This window comes from Anarrhichthys ocellatus, unplaced genomic scaffold (assembly GCF_004355925.1).
Source record: "Anarrhichthys ocellatus isolate YVR2014 unplaced genomic scaffold, GSC_Weel_1.0 scaffold36, whole genome shotgun sequence".
Classification (NCBI taxonomy): Eukaryota; Metazoa; Chordata; class Actinopteri; order Perciformes; family Anarhichadidae; genus Anarrhichthys; species Anarrhichthys ocellatus.
In genome coordinates, this window is record NW_022280066.1 from 41,331 (window position 1) to 51,864 (window position 10,534).

Sequence of the window (10,534 nt, forward strand, 5' to 3'; positions counted from 1 at the left end):
CGAAAATGCTTAGTTCCGGTGCAACTTCCTTCAAACATACAAGGGATATTGGTTTCATATGTTAGCAGACGCTTTATCCATCCCTGTGCAATGTGAGTAGTTGTTGCGTTTTAAGTTTTTATATAATTTAACTAGCTAAACAAATATGTTACGTACTTAGCTAATAGCTGTTTCGTAGCTTCGTCGTTGCTCCTCCATGAATGAGTTGTTTGTTGTTTTCTCTCTTGGATGCTCATGCTGTGCCAAACTCCAGGCAGACACCTGCCATAAGTTGTTGTCTTGATTTTCGGCAAACAAACATACGTGTTAAACCTCAACTTCAGAGCTTCAGTTAATCAATGCAATTTACTTTTGTATACGGCATACATTAAGTCCACTTAATTGCGTTTTCCGATACCTTTTTTTCAGCATTAACGTTAACATTACATCACCGTTACCTGCTATTCATAGTGTCTTTTTTATCATAAAGGCATGGCTATAATTGCTTTTTTTTTGTGATTGGTCAGATGTGTCTATATAATCAGAAGATAAGTACATTGTTGTAACCGGACTTAAAACAGAGTTGTGCACGTTTGCCTCCATACAATCAGTTATTCATTCCGCAGCTTTTGAGTTATATTTAGCGTGATCGTCCCATGGCAGTTAAAGTTTAACTTAGTTGCCACTCTGAATCAGCAAAAACATCAACATTTAAGCTATTTTGAAAAGCCAAACAGAGATGTAATCTTATTTTAAGTTGATTGAAGGTGGTGTCAAATTTATAGTTTTCCATTTTGTTCTTATTAATAATGTGATGTTGTTTTTACCAACTTCATCCTTGATTGTGATGGTCACTCCTACTTCCTCTCCACCTTTCCAAATCCCAGATTGAATCCGAGTTTGAATCCGGCCCGTGTCTTTCCGGCTTTGATCACCCACCATGATGCGTTACTGGGGCGAGATCCCTGGGCCGGCGGGGGCTCCTCCCAGTCGCAGCTCCTTTGACTTGCTCCAGCGCGAGTTCCGCTCGGTGGAAATGCAGGACCCTCCCCTGCACCAGCCCTCGGCCCAGCGCCCGCGGCCCACCACCATGTTGGACATCCCCTCGGAGCCCTGCAGCCTCACCATCCACACAGTGCAGCTGTGTCAGCATGCCCGTCGCCTCCGTGGTCTCCTGTCGGCGGCTCAGGGTCAGAGCTCGGCGTCCTCTGAGGGTGGCAGCAAGCTAGAGGAGGCTGATGCCAACCTGCCTCTGCGTCCTCCCACCCCACCTGTTATGCCAGATGACTTGCTACCCGTGGACAGCAAAGCCCCGCGGCAGCCCTTCCTGCTCCGCCACAGTGACCCTGAGAGTGACTTCTATAAGTGAGTTAATCTGACCGACTGTGTGGCTGAGCCAAGATAAATATTGCATTTCACACATAAGATCTCAGACAATTTATCAACCAGTCATCATTCATCTCTTCTGGCTCTTTCCATTATAAGGGGTAAAGGCGAGCCCGTCACGGAGCTGAGTTGGCCCTCCTGCAGGCCGCTCCTCTACCAGTCTGTGGCCACCATCTTGGCCCACGCTGGCTTCGAGTCGGCCCAGGAGAGCGTGCTGGAGACCCTGACCGACCTCGTTAATGAGCATTACCTGCGCCTCTCTCGCATGCTGCGCGTGGCGGTGGACCGCGAGGCTCGGCTAGGAGCGAGTTCCTTCCCAGACGTGGTGGAGCAAGTGTTCCACGAGGTGGGCATTGGCAGCGTGCTGGCCCTGCAGCGCTTCTGGCAAGTGCGGATCAAGGACTATCACAGCTACATGCTGCAGGTGAGGTTGGGAATGGGTCATAACCGTTAATGGGTTGTGCCATTTGACAATCTACCCTGTAAGACGATATGAATACGTTAACCATCCATGATCTTGGCTCACTTTTTATACAGTGCTAATCTTTTTTTAATATGTGTGGTTGTATTATGTCATTGTGGCCAATGTTGCAAACCAATGAGCAGCACTGTTCTTTATGCATAAATGTGACGAGGTGTCAGGTGGATTGGCTAAAACCAGATATTCCTGCCAATTTATGTCATTTGATCTTCCAGAAAATGTGTCATATGTCAGTAAATATAGATATAAGATATAAAATGACATATACCACGACAAAGGATTTTATGTGCGCACACATTTATTTATGGTATTTCCTTTTGCAATTATCTGAAAGTTGCAATGCATCACAAAGCATATTACTATGCAGTGAACAAATATTCCATTTACAGAAAATTAATCCTCAGCAAGTTTAATAATTAATTGTTGTTATGCAAAAAACATTTTCTTGTTCCAGCTTCTTCAATGTGAGGATTTGCTACTTTTCTCACTTATTTTGATTGTAAATTGAATATTTGGGGGATTTGGGACTTTGGGATGCACATACAAGACATTTGAAGAAAGGGTTCTTGGCAGCATTTCATAGTGGGGATGTCCCACCTCAGCTGAAGTATAGATCACCGCCACTAACCAACGTCCTCGGGGAAAACACTAGGACATGTCATTATAGGCTGTGAAAAACTATGGACATTTTGTAGACTAAACAATTAATTGGAGAAACAGTCCGCAGATGAAATGATATTGAAAATAATTCTGTTTGGCACAGTGCTGAAAAGATGTTTGTAAAGGTGGTGTAAGCTGCCAGGGCTTCGCCACAACAATGCTGAGTCATCTCAGAAAGCATAAAGAACTTTGTACGAGTAAGAACAATGGGCCGTACGGCAACTTGTGTGCAAGCTGCTTTGGAAGTGAGACAGAATACAAACTGAGAGATTCACTGTCTCCGGTGCCAACGTGACTTCTAAAGACTTACAACCGATGAGCTCTGAGAGCAGAAAGTAGAGCTGATTCTTTGTGTTTATTAACTTTTGGCAAATCACCGAATACAGTTTTCACAACGTGTTGGATCATGTTTCATATTGATGAATTCAAATACTAGATGATGTAGGCTCAGCTGTTGCATGTCTTTTATCTACGAGCTTTCACCAGTGAAATTGGACGAATATAAGATTTTCCTCCTCCAGATGAGCAAAGATCTGTCGGAGGAATATGAACGACTGGTGAACCCAGAGAAGGCTCTGGAGGACTCCAAGCCCCCAAGGATCAAGGAGGAGCCCATGAGTGATATCTCCTTCCCCGTTAGCGAGGAGCCTGAGGCTGACTTGGCCTCTGGGGACCAAGCTCTGCCCATGGGGGTCCTCGGGGCCCACGGTGAGAGGCTGGCTTCGGGTCTGGATGGTGACCATTCTCCTCGCGCCTCAGGTGAGACCATAGACTTTCTTTACAAACGTCACCGGTCGGTTTGAAAACTGCCGCTTCGAAGCCTCGAGATTGACATTTTGGCCTTCGCCATCTTGGTTTTCGGAGCCAGGATTGACCGTATTTGGACAAGAGTGTGTAGTCGTGGAAGAGCGAGGCCCAGCGGGCCAAGTACCGCTAGCATAACAAACGCTAAGCGACCAGCTAGCGCTAGCTAGCTACATTGGTTGGCAAGGTGCAGCTGTAGTTTAATGGGATACTATGTTTGGCAAACAAAAAAAAGGTTTTAATCAAAATGTGCATACTGCAAACCTGTCCCTCAAAGGGGCCACATCTTTAAATCATGCATAACTTTAAGCCGTAATATAATTTCAACGGGTGACTCGTATAAAGATTCACCTCCGCCATACAGTTGTCATGAATGGGTATATTAACTTTAGAGATCAAAAAGTTTTTTGTTGCACCAGGCTGTAAACGTTTTGACAAGGGGGTCTATAGGGATTGACTCACTTTTGAAACCAGCTTCAAGTGGCCATTCCAGGTACTGCAGTATTTTGGCACTTTCATGGTGGCTTCATTTCTCAGGCCCCGGAGGTACCGATTGGCACTGATGAGGAGGCGCCCCCAGCCTTCTTAATACCACTTGGCAGCTTCCTAATGAGCTCTCTTGCACTGCTTGTAATAAGGCTGCTTACATTATGAGGCTGATTTCACAAAAATGTGTAGAGTGTACATGGTCCTGATTAAACAGTACCTATATCGTTTTTATAGATGCAGATATTCTGCAGTTGGCTAATTTACCAACCGTAGTCTGAAGCTGGATTTATAGTCGAAAAAAACAATTCAGACCGCTCACTGTATGAGTGTTGATTAATTGACTAACTACTCTTTTTAAATGCACTGGATTATTTATTTTTTTGCTAAATTGGTGCTCCTCTCTGATAAGGTGGGGGTGGGACCAACAACTCCCCACTGTGGCCACAGGTAAAAATGGAGCCGCAGGATGTCGAGGAGGGCCAGGGCGCTGGCCACCACCACCACCACCATCACCACCACGCCGTCTTGGGCGGAGATGTGTTCGAGGAGGGCGGGCCCATGTCCACCTTGAGCGAGTCGGGAGGAGCCATGGCACCCTCTCCCGGGGGTGCGGCGTCAGATGCCAGCTACGCGTCGCATTCGCCAGACTCCTTGATGGCCGCCTCGCCCGTCTTCAACCAAAGGCCCAAAAAACGGGCGAGGAAGATGTGAGGACATATTGGTGGACGGCGGAAGCCCTGAGAAGTGGACTCTGAACTCACCAGCAGCAGACAAAATCTGGCGGTGAATCACACCAGCTGTGCAGCTGTTGATATTAACGGCCACTCCATAAAATGACGTAAATGTGTTGAATGACCTGAACTGATTGGGGGGGGGGGGGGTCGTTTTTTTAGTTTGTATAGTTTCTCTCGAAGACATTGAATTCATAACGGGGTTTATTGTTAAAAGAATAAACATCTTTCAGAGTATCAGTTTTGTCTGTTTGAGTTTTATGAAGTGCTTTTCAGAAAATATAGGAGGTGACAATTAGCCCTAATGAATTGGAGAACAGGAAAAACTAAGTGGACCAAAAGCAAATCATTTTGTCAAACAGCTTAATAATTCAGCAGAATGGGTTTGTTTTCGTAGAGCTATTGAGTCCCTTTCTCCTCGCATACCAATTACTCCCATTCATTAGGATTACAAGATGCTCCACCAAAGGACAACACCCCCGTCATGAAGATGCCGCTGTATATTATGATGTATTCCCTTTCTGCGGTACACTTTACTGTACATGTAGCCCAACACGGCGGAACGATCTACAAACGCACACACACACACAACTACTTCACACACCTGTCAACCTGAAGCCGCTCTGCTAAATTAGCATCTGTTTCAGTAATGAGGCAAAGCTGCGAAACGCAACGCCAGAGGCAATTATGGCTTGGTTGTCTGCATCGTGACGACGACATCAATCCGGTCTTAATGGCAAATTAATTACGGGATGCGTAATTCTGCATGCTGAAGGAGCAGGCCCCGTTTGAATACATGTGATTTCTCCTTTGTGTAGGCGCCGCCTCCGTGTTCACAATCAGGCAGGTAATTGTCTGTGCCTAGGGGAGAGTGCGGATGGGGGGGGGTCACGTATTGACATTCAATAAGCAGCATTGATAGTTGATTTAGCGTTTTTTGTGCTGCACCTTCAAAAAAAAATGATTTGAGGTGCTGTGGGATGTGGAACAGCTGGAAAAACAAGATCAGTAATCCAGACTTCTCAGTTAACCCTGTTGATGCTAATAACTGAGCAATGCTACTTGCATCCAATAGGAGTCCTGAATTATTTTCTGCTCTGACATTCTGCCACATGTTGCCACAAACACCACAGTTGCAGTAAAAAGGCGACATCAATAATGACTTCATCGCTTCCAAACTGCAGTCACCGACCTCAAAACTAAATCAGTGCCTTTTATAGAAACAAAAATATTCACACAACCATTTAAATGTCAGACTTTTACATACATGAGTTATACTCCTTGGCAGAAGGATTTATGTGTGTGTATATATAATATAAAAACATCACAATCTTGGTTTCAAATACCTTTTTAAAGAAAAAATGAACCATTGAAATGACCATTTTTAGCCACATTAAATGTGCGGCTCCATGGATGTCAATACTCGGTCGGTCCACCACTTTGGTCCAAACTCAACATCTAACAGCTGAATTGGCATAAAAGTTTGTACCGACATTTACGGTCCCCAGAGGATGACACTTCCATCAGCCTCAGACATTGTTTGGTGCCAATTAGCAAATAGAGGCGTTCTAACGCTCTAAATGAAGATGGTGAACATCACACCTGCTAAACATTACCATATTAGCATTGTCAGTATGAACATATTTGCATTTTAATATTAGCACTGCTGTCCCTCAGTGCAGACTCCCATAGCCAAGCTAGCACGGCTCCACATTGTGTTTTACACGGATTGTGTAGAGGCTTGTGTAATATTGACAAGTCTTCCACCAAAACAAATATTACGGTTATTTTGTCGTTTCCTTTGTAAATTATTTGTACAAGTATTTTCTAATGGGGTGCCCAAACTTAACTGGTTAAGTTAAGTTTTAACTCGTATACTGTATAACTGGTTTTCATAGCTGTCAAAGAAATGTAGTAAAGAGTACAAAATTCCCTTCTGAATTGTAATGAAGTAGAAGTATAGAGAAACCAGAACAGAAACACAAGTACAAAGTTCAAAATTGTGCTGAAGAACAACACTGTAAATAATATAAAAGTTACTTTCCACTACTTGTGACAATCTTTCTTTATTCTCCAGGGAATATTTTTTTATTCAAAATAATAAATCAACAGCTGTGGTCATGTGACTAACAGGTGACACTGCTCAAACACTTAGAAAGTAAATCTGTTGCTGAAACTAGTTGTGACTGGTGGGGGTTGAATGGGTTAACATACAGCCGTGTTATATCTGTACTGCGGCAATGTGACCCCTCAGTTTATCTACAGCTGCTGAGTGCGTTGCGCTGGGGAGAAAAGGTGGAATTACAAAAATGTCAAGGTGTTTTTTTTATTAGTTTTTTGAGCGGGAGGTCTCCGAGAGGGGCCAGAGAAAGGACCCCACAAATGATTAATTACCTTTTCCACGTGAAATTTAATTTCTCCAGCCGAGTTTTGAGTTAGCGAGCGGAATGAGGAAGACTTCAGTGTGCGTGACGAGCTCGGATTGTCCTTCAGGGCGCTCATTTGTCCGCTTTTGAGTAAATCACGCAAAAGGTGGAAACGAGACACTCATTCAAAAGTAATGTCCTCATAGGGTTTTATCAGAATCCTATTTATTGTAATCACGTCAGAGATACCGTGGAGACAAATAATGAATTACGAGACGGGATGATTGTATCAACAAAAAAAGATGAATTGGCAGACAAATGGGATGTGACGGATGAAAAGGTCCACCTGCCACAAAAGCTCCACCTGCCACTGCTACAGCCATGTCACTGCACCACAGAGATGAGAGAATTGGTTGCACACAGCTTCGGTGTCTCAGTCTGAATCAATCAATGGATATATTTTCTCCCAGGTGATGATGTGACTGAAACTGTCAAACGAAGCAGGAATTGATGCAGTCTCTTCCAGGTGGAATTAATCCATCATCCAGTTCAATTTCTATTTTTGGGAAACACTACATCTCAACATTCACCCACTGACACAAACATACACTGATGACTGAGGCTGCCACTTGCCCAACAGGTTCTAATATGCGGTTCTAAATTGTCACACACTCACACAGCCTTCAAGAGCAACTTGGGTTTCAGTATCTTGCCCAAGGACAGTTGGTGACATGCTGACTGGACGAGCCGTTGATCGAACCTTTCACAGGAGAACCTGCCCAGTGTCGAGAGCCGTTGAGAGGCAATAGATATTATCTTAATTTCTCTGACATCACCTTTGAGTACTTTATCTTAAGTATTGCACTTCGCTACATTTGAAGCTACATTCGTAACAGAGTAAAAAAACATGAAAAAGTCCAGATAAGCGGCGTGAGAATGGAACAGAAGACATCAGCGGCTGCACCGTGCAGAGAAGAAGCTGCAGGTGTGTTGCGAGGCTGCAGGAGGGTAGAGCAACAGAGCGGGGACACTCTGCACACAGCTCACACTCCTGGAAAACATACATGTTTGTAAATGTTTACTGGCCGAGCGTAAGGGCTGCGAGGGGGAACAGCATCCCAGGCCGGGACAAGCAGTGAGTGAACAGTACCAAAAGAAAGCACAATGATGCAATGAAATGAGGATGTTGTCATTATGGGGTTTAGCTATGCTTAGTATTATTGTACCTCCGCATAGTAAAAAAAAAAAAAAAAAAAAGGGTGCATCTGCTTTGATTAATTACTGATCACATGAGCAGATTAAGCAAACATGCTAAAATGCTCATGGTGGATCCTCCAGCAGTGACGTCTGCGATCACTGAGAAACTTGTACCTTCCGTGGCTGTTTTGTGTCTCTATGAAGTGGTTTTGTGTCTCTCCGTGGCTATTTTGTCTCTCTCTGTGTTTGTTTCGTGTCTCTTTGAAGTGGTTTTGTGTCTCTCTGTGTTTGTTTCGTGTCTCTTTGAAGTGGTTTTGTGTCTCTCTGCGGTTGTTTTTTGTGTATCTTTGTTGTTTTCTGTCTCTCTGCGGTTGTTTTTGTGTCTCTTTGAAGTTGTTTTGTGTCTCTTTGCTGTTTGGTGACCCTTTGCGGCAATAATCCTTGACGTGACCTCGTTAAGAGTTAACAAACTTTGAGCTGTACAGTGGGACAGTGCAGCGTGTTTTCACTCCCAACTCGTCACCCGGTGTGTTTAAAAAGTGACGCCGAGGGGTCCTGACGTACGTGACGAGTTGTGAGTGAGAACGTGTCGGATAGAAAGGCTGAGTGATCTAGTCATATTACATTTTTTGAGAACGAGCAGAGAAGCTGAACCTGGAGCATATGGTGGACGACTTTCCGGTGCACAAGACTCAGGATGACGTTCAGGCAGGCGAGTATAACTAACTTATTGAATGCTCCACAGATGAGAATAGCAACCACGTTGTGTGTGTGCATGCCAAGCATTGTGTTAAAACTGTGCAGTCTCTTCTTTGCTTGGATATGTGTGATTGTGGCTGCAGCCACTGTGGCATTTATATTGTTATTACATTCACTTCTGTGTTCTCTGCCTTTGTGATATTTCATTCTGCTGTTGAGTCCATAAGAAGTCTATGGCTATTTCATTTCTTAATAATGCTTGTCGCTTGTTTTTATTTACTGTCTGTCCTTTATTGTTTGATTATCTGAGTTGTGTTTTTTTTCTAGTGAGGCTACACTGACTGTCAAAGGCAGTTGTATATTTATAATTAATAATACGTTGTATGCCGCAAGTGCAGTCTACAGAAAATTAACTTATTGTTGGTTATACATAGGGCTCCGTGGTGTGATGTTGTTCCACTAGTGTATCTGGACATTAATGCATTTCAGTGTAAACTCAGAGTACATTTTAACTGAACTACTTTTATCTGAATACACCTTTGTACAACTGTACCATCGTGTCATCGTTACATTTCTCTGAAACATTATTTTATTGTTACTATTTTATAAATATTTTATTCTATAGTGTTCTATTCTATTCTTTTTATTTGTCAGTTGCATTCTAGAGATAATCACAAAAGAATTTCACTACACGTTGTATTGTGTATGATTGTATATGTGACAAATAAACGCGATTTCCTTTGATACTTGGTAATTATTGAAGGTAACAGTACTTTTACTTGAGTATGACATTCTAGTTCTCTTCCCATCCCTGCTTGTACTTTACTTGAGTATTTCCATTTCATGGTACTTTTTATCATTCTGCTCCACTACGTTTCAGAGGAACATGTACTGTTTTACATGTATGGTAGAAGGTAATACATAACCTGAAGCATGCATGTACTAAAGCAATCGATTGGTAGAACACAATGGGGAGGGGGGGCCCAGAGCAAAATAGTCCATTTCAATGTAGCCCTTTGTAATGTGCTTTCATAAGATAGCTTTCATCTTTTAAAAAATGATGGTGACTCTGGAAAATGCAGCCACTAAATGTATTTTACTGGAAACAATATTGGCCTTTTGAAGGGGTTGTCTGATGCATACTAGCAGCAGTTCACCAACCCTCCATCGGAGGGCAGTCCCGTGCCGCTCACAAACTGTAGCCAGAATGTGGCCTCCTCCTTCAAATGCAGGATTTAGCATCCTCCCAGTTACCACCCAAGACCCGGGCACTCCCAAGCCTTCCCAGTGAGCAATGTATTTTTAAGGCATCATAATGTTGCAGAGCGGTGTCGAGACATCACTAAATGATTACGTTTCCTCAACACAAGGCGGTAATTAGCTTGCCACGCAAGACAACCGCATGTTCCCCTGAATGTCTGGATTTGGATGTATCTAACAAACCAAGCGTGTGATGTCACAGCAGAACCAATGAGCACCAGTGAACAGTTGGATTTGATCCTCATCACCATAGAAAAAATATACATTTCTGCAGGCTTGTCACTTTTTAGGATTTCTTACCCCACTGTGAAGTCAGTTTTTGATTTTAATGTGCATTTCTTGTCACTGAAAAGTGCAGCTTAAAAAAAAGAATCTGGTTTTCGAATGCCTAATTGCTTGTCAGTCTGCGGCAGCAAGTTTGTTGAGTTCAGTGCTTTCTCACATCTGCCTTTTGCGGGCCAGGGTAACCAATTAAGGGAAGC

At 43.4% G+C, this 10,534-nt stretch overlaps 1 protein-coding gene across 1 annotated transcript; it reads left to right on the forward strand.

Annotated features, from left to right (window-relative positions):
- Positions 1-4: 4 nt before the first annotated feature.
- Positions 5-5,250, forward strand: supt7l (SPT7 like, STAGA complex subunit gamma). Its single transcript, XM_031866699.1, has 5 exons — positions 5-92; positions 867-1,344; positions 1,465-1,789; positions 3,028-3,265; positions 4,209-5,250. Exons 2-5 carry the CDS (start codon positions 920-922, stop codon positions 4,508-4,510), a joined length of 1,290 nt encoding a protein of 429 aa, XP_031722559.1. The 5' UTR covers positions 5-92; positions 867-919; the 3' UTR covers positions 4,511-5,250.
- The last annotated feature ends 5,284 nt before the right edge of the window (positions 5,251-10,534 follow it).

Bases quoted from the DNA above. Each gene is read 5' to 3' on its own strand.
- supt7l (XM_031866699.1), top strand. From the start codon at position 920: ATGATGCGTTACTGGGGCGAGATCCCTGGGCCGGCGGGGGCTCCTCCC. The intron at 1,790-3,027 runs GTGAGGTTGGGA...TTCCTCCTCCAG, and splicing joins ATCACAGCTACATGCTGCAG to ATGAGCAAAGATCTGTCGGA. The intron at 3,266-4,208 runs GTGAGACCATAG...CTCTCTGATAAG, and splicing joins CCATTCTCCTCGCGCCTCAG to GTGGGGGTGGGACCAACAAC.